The following is a 13,721-nucleotide window of genomic DNA, read 5'->3' as shown; positions in this document are numbered from 1 at the left end:
AAACTCTATAAGTAGTCTTAAAAGTATTGGTTTAACAGCACAAATGAATCTGCTTCCTATTCAAGTACTTTCCTTCCTTTCGGAAAGAATATTGTACACAAATGCAGCGGAACTTGCACAATGGCTGACAAATGTCTTGAGGATGTTCTGTCACCTGAAGAGCAGAAATTAGATCAGACAGGCAGGCGCCAATCTCAAAGTGACAGTCCAGTGTCCCTTTTGAGCACTGTGATTTTTATACAAATTCAATTTGTTTGTGCCTACAAGCAATTACTTCAAAGACAGATTTCGTTAAATGTCTTGTGTGCTTGAAGTCGAGTTCTTATTTTATTTTATTTTATTAAATCTTTAACAGTAAATAACATTCAGATGATAAACACTGTGCTTGATAATGCGAACACTTTTGGTATTTGCTGATAGACATTTCTATTAGCTTGTGTAAAAAGTATATAAAGCTCACGAGTGAGATTTGGATTTATCTCAGCCTTTAATTGATGTTCTGGGCGCTGAACTGCTCATAGTCATCGGGGATGGTGTCTGCAGGAATAGAGGAATGTTGTTGTAAACCACTTGCACTTCCTGATTGGACTAATAACACTCACCATTGCATCTATACTTCAGATTGGACCAGATGATGTTTTCCTGGGAGAAGCAGAAGACACCTAGCCGGCCTCCTCTCATGCTGGTGTCAAGGATCACACCCGTGTCCGCCACCAGGGCAGAGCCCTCAAAGAATCGAGCCCTGGTTTACGAGACAATAGTTAGTTTGTGCTGTGGTGGCATAGAAGTATGTCTGTCTCTACCTGATGTATCCAACTTGAGGTCTATGCTGGAGAAACCAGCGGTAGGACACCTTGTCCTTCCAGCCCACATTCCGGGGATCTTTCCAAAGGAGACGCACTTGCTCTGGAGTATCTCCGGTGTGCCACAGGGAGTTCCTCAGATACTCACCAGGTCCCGTTTTGGATTTCACCGCCTGGTGGGGAGGAATGCGCAGAATGTGAGAAAGGAATGGTCAAATTGTTGAAGACGGCAAGCACGTACCTTCAGTTGTATTCCTGGCTCGGCTACGGCTCGGAAGGGCGCGGCTTGCCAGTAGGTCTGCTCCGTCTGTTTCCACATGACCACGTAGAATGAAGAAGAGTCCTGGTAACCGAAAATGAAGCCGGCGTAGTCGTCGTCCGTCACAGTGTTGACGTGGAACGTTCCTTCAAAGTCCACGCCGCTGAATGCTGTGTAACCTGCGCAGGACCAAGGCGGCTTCTAGGAGAAGATCACTCGAGCAGAAAAGAAACATGCAGGAAGGGCTACTCACCTACAGCCAGGCCAGGGTCAGAGTTCATGGTCTGGACTATCTCCATCCCCTAGTGTAAATAAATCAGAATGATCTCATCCCTGGGTTATGTAAGATGTTCTTATGTAATATGTTTTAACTCCTTCCGAATGTCATATCTCATTATTTTGAGTGTTTGTCTTTTTGGCCAGACAGTAGCAGAAGAAATGCTACATTGGTCACCTGATTAAGAACCACCCAATTGGGATCAATTTGCGAGTCCCCTTCTGGATCCAGCACCACGGTTTGATAGGCTCTGAAATCGGTCAGCGTGACCTCGGCGTTCTCTGGACAGTGGTCGACGATGTCAATGACGTTATCTTTGTCAAAGTCGCCTTGGCACGCGTCGCCCACGTTGTCGTCTGAAACACAAACACACACTGTGAAGCGCCCTTTTCACAAACTCCAATAACAGTCACTGAAATGTCAGTGTCCTCACTATCTGAATCCTTTTGGTCTGGGTTGGCCACCATTCTACAGTTATCCTCATCGTCCTTGACACCGTCGTTGTCATCGTCATCGTCACATTCATCTCCCTGATAACAACGTGGGAAATTTACAATGAGTGATTTAGACTCGCATTCATCTATCTGAAAGATGCATCTTCTCTATTCATTGCTGCACTTAATAAAAAAAAAAAAATGCAGTTAGCCACAAATGAGTCATTTGTCACCATGCCATCCTTGTCTGTGTCCAACTGAGAGGAGTTGATAACATTGGGACAGTTATCTTTGCTGTCCTGATGACCGTCTCCATCTCTGAACAACAAAAGAACATTCGGACAAGTTTTTCATTGGATAGCAATCATTTGTAAACATGTTTGAAATTACAGTCCACATAAATGGACTCCATTATAGAGGTGACAGATGAGTGCCTACGTGTCTATGTTGTCATCACAGGTATCTCCTACAAGGTCATCATCCGAGTCCGACTGCGATCGGGAAAAACAAAAAGGATTTTTAAAGATTTGGGTAAATCTTTCTGGAGAGGTTGGTTTGGTTAGTTACCTGGTTAGGGTTGGCTATGTCGGGACAGCTGTCACAAGCATCTCCCACGCCATCATTATCTTTGTCCTTCTGGTCCGGGTTGGCCACGCCTGGGCAATTGTCCACATTATTCTTCAAATCTGAAAACAAAGATTTTTTTTCATTTTTTTTTTTACAAGGGCTGCGAGGTGTGTGAAAGTGTGGGCTGAATTATGGACAACAAAGTTGACAAAAGTAGATGGCCAAATGTCCATGGGTTACTGAGACAAAGGTCTAATAATTTCCAGAGCCCTTTGGCAGACGGCTGCGTGGAAAATCTTTTAGGGACAAGCCAGACCTGACTAAGCATTATTAAAATCAATCCAACCTCAGATCTAACGATTAGGAGGTTGGATCTTGGCTATGATGACTGCTGAGTCGCAACATGTCCGGGAAACTACAATACACACAAGGAGATGAAGTCGCCAGTGGAAAATTCAGCATTTAAGGGGGGTGGGCTATGAAAACTACAATTGTTCTCAGACATTTAGACATTTTACATTGTTTTCAGCAGAACTGGAGACGCCTTAGCAATTAACTTGAGCGTAAATGGCCTAACAAAAGGAGGTGAGAATTGCAAGCGGGCAGAGAAATGTTGTTGGCCAGATAACACTTTTCCAGGCAGCGGGAGGGAGAGCACTAAAAATGACCAGAACAGCATAGGAGTGTGAGTCACGTCTATCCTCACCTTACATCACAGTTTTTATACTTTAGCATGTGGTGTGTACGCTTGAATACAGTTGTTGTATGAATCGACATTCAAAACAGGATGGTGACGGTTTAAATTTACAAAGTGCCTTTCAATCCCTCAAGAGGACATTTAGTTCTTTTAAATGCCATTTGATGCAATGAAAATAGTAATAACTACTTAAACATCCAAATTTCGACTTCGGCTTTGACTTGAACAAAAACAGCACCCTGTAATTACAGCCACTTATAGGGAACATTTGATGGAAAATGAACTTTTCATTGCTTGAAACCAAATGGTTGGCTTTCTGAAGTTGCTGCCCACTCTTCAAGTGTGAAATTACACAACTACTAAAATTACATTTCTTGTGAGCTGCCACAGACATTCTGAATTTTGCCAGACTGTGATGTAATAATCTTGATAACTTGCATAATACCACCTTAAGCTGTTGCTCTGATGAACTCACACCACTCATAGAGTCTCAGAGGCATTACTGTGCAATAACATCCTGCTCTTCACACCTTTTGAATTTGTCTACACTGTTTTTGCCATTATTCACATGTCCTGAGTGTTGTTAGTCACCTATATGTTGAACAGAGGGTGTGTTTTACCGAAGTCAAATTCCTTGTTTGGCACGCTCAAACATGGCGAATAAAAACTCTTGAATCTTGAATCTTGAATCTTAACAATAGGTTTGTGTAAGAGCACAAACTTACTATCCCCGTCCATGTCGTCGTCACACTCATCTCCCAGCCCATCTTTGTCTGTATCTTTTTGGGATGGATTTTCCACTGTTCTGCAGTTGTCACAGGCATCGCCATGGAGATCCTTATCGCTGTTCTTCTGGTCCACATTAGGAACCAGCCAGCAGTTGTCCTGGAATGTTAAAAACAAATAGTTGCATTAAAAAATAAAATAAAATAACCAAGGTATTATATGTAGAAATAATTGCACGTAGGAATCTATTACTTACCTTTGCGTTAATGATTCCATCGCTGTCTGCGTCCTCATCACAGGCATCCCCCATCCCGTCTCTGTCAGCATCCTCTTGGCCAGAATTTGGAACAAACACACAGTTGTCCTGGAGCCAACATTGAAACACACATTTTTTTTTTAATCTTTATATGATCGATTACATGCATTAGGTTGGTAGGAAGTTAAGGTAGGTAAGTGGATGGGATAGGTAGTTTGGGTGGGATGGTAGAGTGTAGATTCTAGGAGATTAATTGGAAAAGCAAGAGTGAAAGAGATTTATGCATAACCTTTTTACAGTTGTTTCCTGTGCAGTCAAGAGTATCGTCAGGATAGGCATCAATATCGGTGTCCTTTCCGCACTTATAGCCATTGCCTGCCCAACCAACACCACACTAACACACACAAGTTTGTTTTTGTTTCCGAGCAATGTCAAAGTTTCACAAATGCAATACATGCAGGCGTTATTTTATTGAGCTCACCACACAGCTAATACTGCCGTCTCTCTGCACAACACACTCGGCGTTGACGTCACATGGGTTGGGTTGCCCGTTGGGACAGAGTCTGGTGCCCTGGCAGCCGCTCGCCTGGTCACCTGTGAAGCCAGTTTTACAGTCTCCACAGTTGAAGGAGCCCTGGAGAGAACAGTGGGTGGTCACCAGGCGTTTTTTGTTTTTTAGCTTTGGGGAATAACTCTGCATTTGTGGTCTTACAATAGTATTGTAGCAGTGGGAGTTGTCAGTGCAGCCTCCGTGTTCAGGCGGGTTCAGGCACTCGTCTATATCCTCACACACCTTGAAGAAACGTGAATGGCGAAAAGCATTGGTTGCAGATTTTCTGTTGGCAGCATTTGTATTCACTTTTTTCTATTTACCAACAATAATGTCCAATACCTGCTTGTTAGATTGTGCATAGGATACTCCAGCTCCATTTAGTTCTGGCCCACTGTATCCCAAAGGACATTTGTCACATCGAAACCCAGGCGCTGTGTTCTCGCACCTTACTCCAGGAAAACATGGATTGAATTGGCACTAAAACACAATATAACAATGAATTAGTGTCACGTTGTCTTTTTGTCCAAATGTGCAGAGCTCAGTACCTCGTCTATGTCATCGCAATGAATCCCATCCCCCGTATATCCATCAGGACAGGGAGCACACTGGTAACCTCCCGTTGGAGAGGGAAAGCACATGTCCTGTTGGAAACACGTTCCGGGTGGACAAGCAGGAGGCATTTGGTACTGGCCTGGGCCTGGATATGGACGTGGATCGGTTGGCTTTCCATCGGGACCTGCAGACAATATTTGTCTTTTTTTTTTTTTTAAGAGAGGAGGGGTCGGTTAACTGTTGTTCTGTTCTACTTACCACAAGAAAGACACTCTGTGATAGTGTTCCTCAAGAAGTTGGTCTCCTTTATCTTGGAGAGAAATCAGAAATATAGGGAAACTGGTCTACTTGTTCAAAATGACATGTATGTCAGTGGGACAAGCTTCTGTAGCTGTCTCCTCTCATCTATTCTGAGCTTCCTGCTTTGTATTGCCTGGCATGTAACCAGTAAACATCCTGCAAATATCAGATTTAAACTTTATGAACATTTGCATCAGTGGTTTCACAATCCCTTAAAAATAAAACCGCTCCAAATTCCCAGACGGTCAGTTTTTTCTTTTTTTTACGAGAAGCTGATTTTATTACGAAATCGTTCTTGCCTGGAAGTAAAAGCACATGAAGCGTAATTGCAACTCAGGGCCCATTCTTCACCTTGTACCACTAAGTCTCAGTCCACATAAAACTTGAGTTTTGCCTTTTGTCAGCCTTTTTAACCCATTGATATCATGACAAGAGCTTGATTGCTTGTTCCTATCAAAACATTGCCTTGTGACTAATATTTGCGCTCACATGATCTTTATCGTACAGTATTTTGAAATACAACAGTGTAAACAAGCTTTTCTTAAGACACATCCACAAACAAGTTACCTGCTGATTGAGCATCTCCTTCAGCTCAACCAGCATGCTCCTTAATTCCTGCATCGTGGTCTGCTCCTCAACACCTGTGCTTGCTTGGAAACCTGAACGCAAGTCACAAAAGCGGTCACACTGCCGTACTTTGAACTATACTGTGATCTTACCACTGTAGACTTAACACATTTTGGACATTTGTTGAATTAAAAGATGAGTGACCACGTTGTATTTCGCTGTAAGAATCTAAGAATCACCTCAAAGTTAAAATGATTCATTCATGGAACTGAGCAAATCCAATAAACGTTTGGTATATTTGGTAGGATATCTGCTTCGAAACTCATAAGCCTCTTTTTATTGAGGCAACCTGAAATAGATATCCGGAATATCTAACGATTGCTAAGTGTGTCATTGTTCTCTCACTCAGCAGCTTCAGAGGTTCATTCTGATCCAGGCTGCAGTCCTGCAGTGTTGCCACATTGTCCACAGTGTCATCAAGCACCAGCTTCATGTCAGTCATGCCACCCTTGATCATAAATGAAAAACAAAGACAAGTAAATGATACCACTTGATGTGCACTCTATGTACATTTTTATGACTTGTACCTGCAGCATCCGAAGGGCGACTGTGTTGGGACCACGAGGGATGGATCCAAAGGCAGCTGGCAGGTCATTGAGAATGTGCACCAGCTTGCAGTCTACGTAGATGTTGAGGCGAGGTGGGCCGCGTTGGAGCCCGCGAGCATGCAACAGCACGTGATGCTCTTTTCCGTCGGCCAGGGAGCCGTGGTTAAAACTGGTGGTGTCGTATCTGCCGTCTGTCTTCTGGTAGCGCAGGGTGACTTGAGAAGGAGAGCATGTTGAAATAGAGCATTGACGTCACTAGCGGCCGGGAATTAAGTCATTGCGCGATTTACCTTTGCTCAGTTTGGCTTGCACAGTGAGTTCCAGGTACTTGCTGTTGTCTTTGGGGTTAATGATGCTGTAAAGGGATGAGGGGGCCTTGTTTTGGAGTTTGAAGGAGGACAGCAAGAAGGCCTCATCCCGCCCATTTTTTTTCAAGTTTCCTTGGAGCAAGTCTGGCAGGCAGTCCGGTGACACCAGAAGGTCATACACTAATACACATGAGTCAGCGTGTTAAAATGTTTGTTTTGGATGTCAAATTATTACATGACTTCATTCTGCACAGGCATTTTCAAATGAGTTTATTCACACGAGTGTTAAGAAATTCAAAAGTATTAGAGAGAATTAAAGACATTTTTTTCCGCATTTCAGAAGCAAACAGAGATAATCCTTTGGTACACACTAAACTCTTGGGAAGGACGCCAAGTAAGCTTGCATGATAGTGATAGCTCACAACACATTTTTTTCTGTAACGAGTGTTTCAAAAAAGCCAAAGCAAACATCCAGTGTCAGTTGTTTGATGGCTTTAAAGGCCTACTTTTTTTTCTCGTGGAAGGTCTACATCCAAATGGCAATAGTTGCCAGTGTACTGCGAATTGGCTTTGCTGAATCCCTTTCGGAAGTGTGACATGGTGTCCACGTGTGCATGTGACCTACGTGAACATGTGAGGAACACTTGTGTCTATTAGAGTGACAGAACGGAGCTGCCGAAAGGAGCCAGAGTAACGGCGCACACTCTTTCCACAGCAGCCAACCCACTCGTTTCACATTCACATGTGGCCATTTCTCAAGAATAACATGAAGTGACAGGAAAATGAGGTGGAAAAAATGCTGGGTTGTTTCCAAGCAAATCTTTTTTTTTTTTTTTTGCACATGCACATTTTCAGATGTCAGGTAGAGCTGCTTTACCAATCAAGATTTGCCTATTTGACGTAATTCGTCCAACCTCAAAATGTCCCAAAAACAAGTGGAGTTGCACAGGCCTACGTCAAGGCTAGACAATCCGAACTCAATTGCTGAATTGCTCTTATAGATCTCGATCTTAAGTTAATGTTAAGAATTTAATGGAATTGACAGATTTAGTGCACTCCAAACAATAAGGGCACCTGTCACGGATCGGAATGGAGCAGGGTGACCAAATGCAGCTTGGACCAGGGTTGATTGAGGGAAAAGGTAGTTGGAAGTGAGGATGAGGGGACAAACCAACAGAACCGGCAAACTAACATAACTTCCCAACAAAACCAACAACAGGACTGCCCGACAGACTGGATAACAAACGGAACTGACCGACAAAGACGTGAGACAAAAAGACATCAAGACATCAACGACCCGACAGGAAGTGACACGTAACAGGACTTAAATACGAGACAGGTAACGAGAGGCAGGTGACATTGGTTGTGAGTAGACACAGGAAGGGAGGGGCGGATAGAAATCATGACAACCTACACATAATAAAACAACCGGGGACGAGTCGTGACAGGCACCGTTCATTCAATCGCTGCTAGAATTCTGCTTAAAGGAGTTTAGGCATCAAAACGGGAACATTCAGAGACTCTCTAATTCCATTTACTCATTCAGTGCCATTGACTGCTATAGACGTCAAAGATCCATTTGAACTGGACTGGCAAAAAATGAGTTAAAATAATAATCTATCCTGGTCAGCACTTGAAAATTCTAAATATCTTCTGTAAAACACAACAACTGGCAAAATTTAAAACATACTATCCATTGTTTACAGACTTCATGTCAACTAAATTCCTTTCCCCCAAAAAGGACAAGCACACTCTGGAGGTTCAAAATGCATCACAACACAATCCTGCAACGAACGCTGTTTTTGTTTTCATGTGTAGAAGAGTCGGTGAGGTAGCAAGCACTCACCAATGCCTTGAGCTGTAGCAGTGATCAAAAGCTGATGCAGCACCAGAGACAGAGCCAAGACTCCAGGCCACACACTCATTGTCTCCAGTCAAAAGAGGATCTGGCCTTGGAACTGAATCGCGTTTGAATCGCCTTTGCTTGACAAAGCTGAGCATCCAGATGTTGAGGCAAATACGTAGCAGAGGTGAGGTGGCTATTTGGCCACAGGCGCAGCTTTAAAAGCAGAGGGGAGTGTCCACCCTTATTTTGCAAAAAAAAAAAAATGGTGGCGGTTATGGACTCAAACCTTGCAAAAACAAAATTCATGGTGTTTTGGGGAACGAATACAAATGAGAAGTTACAACTATCGGTTAACGGCTCAATCATTGACAGAGTGGATAACTATAATATGTTGGATGTCACTATAGATTACCTCTTGGGGTGAAAACCATATTTTGTTTAAAACAAAAAGCATATTTGTACCACGGAGGCTACAAAACAAAGCAAACCTGTCAACTCTGAAAATAGTCTATTCGGCGCTAAAAGAACCACACTTGTGTCAAAGTCTGGGGTCACACATAACTCCAGATTTGAAGTTATTTAAACTAAGGTAAAAAAAAACTTGGTCTCGGAGGACTGTGGATGTTTGAGCAGTTACAGATAAACACGTTATCAATGGCAGGTGTTAGACACCGGAATAAGGTCAAATCAAGATGTCTACAAATCTGAAGACCTTCGAAAAACAGTGAAGTCAACATGACATAACATCATGATGGAAGGTCTTGTGAGTTATTTTGGCTTCAATCTCCTTGTATTATGTCTCCACTCGCAGGCAGGCCTGTGTTATTGATAGAAGAACACTTAAATGAGAGATGGAGTCACAGCCCCGCAGGCACACTGAAAACTGGTCTGTGAGTGCGGAAACAGGCACTAACCCTGCTGAAAAACTAACTATGGATCACCTAAGTTGGACCTTCAACGCAATCGATCGGACTATCCCCACACGACGCACCGGAACTGACGAGCCGCCATGCCCCAACGGTACCTTCCCAGCGGGCTACATTATGGACGAAAGGAGCAATTGGCGCGTCTTGTGCCTTGGCGTGCTGGAAACAGAAGATGTGGAAGATATGTACATCTTGGTCTTCTTCCTTCTCGGATGGCTCTCTCTGATCCTCATGATGGTGCTAGGGTACCGAAAGCTGACTAAGATGTTTCTTGACAACGAGGTACTTCCGGCCTTGCGGCTTAAGGCTGACAATGGAGAGACTAGAGAATTGATGACCACGCTTCATCAGGAGATGTCTGAATTCCAAAAGAAAATCGACAAACATGAGGCCAGCATAGGAGATGATGAGGTGTGATCAATCGGGGCTGGAGCTATCTGTGCTGCCGACCGGTGACCTGGGTGCCTGCAGACTGTGACTCCAAATCTACCCAAAATGAGATATGTTGTGGCATTCAGTCAAAAATGTTTCCTCTTCCTCTCATTCTGGTTCTGTGGTATCATAAGCAACATCCTGGAAGTTTAATTTTTGTGTCAAGCAATGTACATCCCTGGTTAGAATTGGGACGGGACTAGATAAACAGAATTGCTTCATCAACCCGTCATGTGGAAACAGTACATGAAGTTGTAATGAATGTTGATGATGTACTTGCCGAAATAAATCAAATCAATGAAAAAAATTAAAAGCCTGTTTAAAAAGCTGTCTGTTTTTTTAAGTGAAGAGAATACGCATATTGCATACTCATATAATAATAGTAAATAAGGTCATGAAGAGAGCGTTCCACACAGGTGGATACAGGAAGATGACGTCAGCCGAGCGCACTAACATTTTGCCACAACATGACGTCAGGGAGCGAGCACCTTCCTCGGCGCAAACATGGCAGCCGCCATGGAGCTGCGATGCTGGGGAGGCGACTGGGGTCTGCCGTCGGTCCACAACGAGTCACTCGTAGTCCTGGTAATCCTCACGTTTGTTTGCATGAACAAGGCCGTTACAAACGTCACTTTTTCCGGTTTGTCCTGTTTTGTCCGTTCGCTGTCTCCACTCCGATTAGCTTCCCATGCTAACCTGTTCGATGCACTCGGTGTTTGTATGTACAAATCGTGCATAGACCAGAGCGTTGTTATAAACATGTCTTGACAAATATGCATGCAAATGCATAATGTTACCGAGTTAATGTTAACTTTGTCCGAGCTCTGGCTGTTTGTCAGCCATGGCCGAACAAAATGTGTTCGTTCAAGGTCAATATAGAGTAATATTCCTTAGATGAACTTTTTCTTGCTGTTTGTTATCAACAGTACACTTAAATATAATGTAAACCTGTGAAGCACTTTTGTTGTTGTAATTGACTAGTTGTAAATTATGTATTGCAATTTCTAAACAAGGTTGATTCCTTAACCTGCCTGTCTCATATTTGCCACAATTAGTGTTCTTGGAAATTTTGTCACATGCTATTTTATATGCGAATGCATATATTTATTATTTTTTAACTTTACCTATTTAATTATTATTAGACTCAAACTTTTTTTTAAAAGGTACTATAGTGTTTTAAATACATAACTATTATGTCGAACTATTTAAAGATTTCATTTGTGGCGAATAAGCCAAGTTTTATTCTGCCATCAAAACAGATGCACAAAAGGGTTTTTTGACTCATGAGAAATTTGCAAAGGATGCCTGCTCACCATCCTGAGTCCTGGCGATGAGATTCAAAAACGCCTCTATCGTCATGGAGACTTATGTGGGGTTTTATTCAAATTCTCAACCCAGTTCTTGCCTGTCTGTGTTTTTTTTCCGTCTGTGTTAATTCAGCCATTGTTTGTGCTTTCAGGCGTATGCCAAATTTTCTGGGGCCAAAGTGAATATTTCTCCTATAGACTGGACTTGGAAAACTTTGACAGGTGAGCTGAGGCAGGAATATAATTTGTGTTGAAAAGTGCCTGATTTATTTCCCACCCACCTCACTATTGTATAGCAACAGTGCCTGAGTTAGTTTGTGGTGATACTTCAGTGAAAGAGCCCTCACAGATTCTGAACTTCCTGAGAAAGCAGGTACTAGTGGATGCCTTGCATGTGCTCAAGCACATTAATTTGAAAAGAATCAAATTAATTTGTGTTGTTTTCAGAGGTTTAATGCAGACTACGAACTGAGCGCCCGCCAAGGGGCTGACACCATGGCTTACATTGCTCTCCTTGAGGAGAAACTCCAACCTGCATTGGTAATGAGACCCCTCTTTACTCAGAAAAGTTTAAGGTGTGACTTTTACCCTTTGCGTCGTAGTTACACACTTTCTGGTTGGATGCTGAAAACTACTCCAATCTGACCCGCCCGTGGTTTGCCTCCCGGTCGCCGTTCCCCCTTAATTTCCTCGTGCCCGGTCGTCATGCCAACAGCGCTCGCTCTCGCATCCTGCTGACCAAAGGAGACGCGCCGTTATGCAGAATCACAGAGGTGGAAGGAAAGGTAAACACGTGGCTTGGAGGGGAAAAAAACTGGGCTTGTTGTCATTGTTTTCTTACTGTTCTTTCTCACTGTGTTAGCTGTATAGCGATGCCAAGGAGTGTCTGAATCTTCTCTCCTACCGACTGGGAGCGGCAAACTACTTCTTTGGCAACTTGTACGTACAAACGTAGAGCGGTGAACTGACTGTGTAGTTTGAAAGCACCTTTAGAAATTGAAACCGCAACATGTGCAGTTGAGTGTATTTGTAACTTTGTCATTTTTAGACCCACCAGCCTGGATGCTTTTGTGTTTGGCTTTGTGGCTCCGCTCCACAAGGCCCACCTGCCCAACAGCCCCCTGCAGAGCCACCTCAGAAAGCTGGAGAACCTGACACACTTCTGCGACAACATTCTGGCAGACTACTTCAACTCTGCACACCCGAGTAAGTTGAGCACACGGACAAACGGATGGAAGAAGTACCGCTTGAACGCTAAAATATTTCTTTCTAAGCACAACTAACATCTTTTGCCGTTTCTGATCGGTTTGTTTTGCTTTGTGCTTGATGGCTTTTTAGGGCTCACGGCTTTTGTCCCGTTCCACTAAAGCTTGCGCAGCTCTGCTCTTTTTCCACGGGTGTGCCTCTTTTTCCAGGTCTGCCACCCTCTGTTCAGGAAACAATGGATGCCAACCTCCAGAAACTAACACAGCTTGTAAACAAAGAGTCCAACTTGATAGAGAAGGTGCTTCTGCTTTTCTTTTCTCTTCTTTGCATGGCCGATGGCTGTCGGCACTTAACTTGCACGATGGCCACAACTTTAGATCCACCAGAGTAACGGAATGATGAGCAGTGCAGGAGTTGTCTCATGATCGTTTTCACGTATTGCTCCTTTTGTCCCAGATGGATGACAACCTCCGCAGCAGCCCTCAGCACAAACCTCATCGGCCGCAGCCCAAACCCAGTCTGGTCATGGAAATGAGCTCAACACCCGCCTAACACTTTAGGGATGCAGGAGGAAAAACCACCTCTGTAGATGAGACTCCTTGACCGTCGTCAGCGTTAACCGCAGTGTAACCGATCGTGTCTATGAATACAAATAGCCAAGTTGAAAGGGAATTGCTTTCAAGGATGTCTGTGGGAATGAGAGGGAATTACGGCATAAAGTATAAAAAAAAAATAACTTCCTGAATGAAAAGTCGTTAATGAGGGAATGGAATAATGAACGAGCACTATATGGGAACGACAGAACTTTCAGAAAGGCAAAAGAAAATGAAAAGTCCTGCAATATAAGTAGTGCTACTTTAACATGTAATTTTTTCCATAATGGAAATGGATTTTATTTTTTTGAGCTAATAATAGAGCAAGTGTCGTTTCATTAAAGGCTTTAGATGGGGGGGGCATTTAGATAATCACAAATCCTGTGATAAACCTATATCACTGTAACTTGGTTGGGACTAAAGTGCTTTGTGGAGTTCATTCATAGTTTTTGCCTTGTATCTAAAACACATTATCCGTACAGGGAAATGCGTTTTGTTCGTTTC

General features: G+C 43.2%; 2 protein-coding genes across 4 annotated transcripts; one reads left to right on the top strand and one right to left on the bottom strand.

Annotated features, from left to right (window-relative positions):
* Nucleotides 1-291: 291 nt before the first annotated feature.
* Nucleotides 292-8,968, bottom strand: thbs4a (thrombospondin 4a). The gene is made up of 23 exons (XM_037259922.1): nucleotides 8,754-8,968; nucleotides 6,890-7,087; nucleotides 6,579-6,814; nucleotides 6,397-6,499; nucleotides 5,992-6,083; nucleotides 5,383-5,434; nucleotides 5,118-5,308; nucleotides 4,912-5,049; nucleotides 4,732-4,812; nucleotides 4,501-4,653; nucleotides 4,309-4,413; nucleotides 4,020-4,127; nucleotides 3,763-3,922; nucleotides 2,341-2,459; nucleotides 2,212-2,264; nucleotides 2,007-2,091; nucleotides 1,773-1,869; nucleotides 1,517-1,695; nucleotides 1,316-1,364; nucleotides 1,045-1,241; nucleotides 804-976; nucleotides 603-742; nucleotides 292-537 (listed from the first exon to the last, which is right to left on the bottom strand). Exons 1-23 carry the CDS (start codon nucleotides 8,830-8,832, stop codon nucleotides 488-490), a joined length of 2,838 nt encoding a protein of 945 aa, XP_037115817.1. The 5' UTR covers nucleotides 8,833-8,968; the 3' UTR covers nucleotides 292-487.
* Nucleotides 8,969-10,572: 1,604 nt separating this feature from the next.
* On the top strand, nucleotides 10,573-13,410 carry mtx3 (metaxin 3). 3 transcript variants are annotated; one of them, XM_037259968.1, is made up of 9 exons: nucleotides 10,573-10,696; nucleotides 11,571-11,640; nucleotides 11,715-11,791; nucleotides 11,866-11,958; nucleotides 12,021-12,203; nucleotides 12,281-12,357; nucleotides 12,467-12,624; nucleotides 12,834-12,922; nucleotides 13,081-13,410. In XM_037259968.1, exons 1-9 carry the CDS (start codon nucleotides 10,616-10,618, stop codon nucleotides 13,174-13,176), a joined length of 924 nt encoding a protein of 307 aa, XP_037115863.1. In that variant the 5' UTR covers nucleotides 10,573-10,615; the 3' UTR covers nucleotides 13,177-13,410. The 3 variants fall into 3 exon arrangements, with proteins under 3 accessions (XP_037115863.1, XP_037115865.1, XP_037115864.1); XM_037259969.1 differs by lacking the exon at nucleotides 10,573-10,696 and adding an exon at nucleotides 11,423-11,480; XM_037259970.1 differs by lacking the exon at nucleotides 12,834-12,922.
* The last annotated feature ends 311 nt before the right edge of the window (nucleotides 13,411-13,721 follow it).

This window comes from Syngnathus acus, chromosome 9 (assembly GCF_901709675.1).
Source record: "Syngnathus acus chromosome 9, fSynAcu1.2, whole genome shotgun sequence".
Classification (NCBI taxonomy): Eukaryota; Metazoa; Chordata; class Actinopteri; order Syngnathiformes; family Syngnathidae; genus Syngnathus; species Syngnathus acus.
The sequence above is the reverse complement of the archived record's forward strand: the minus strand, read 5'-3'. Positions and strand labels throughout refer to the sequence as shown.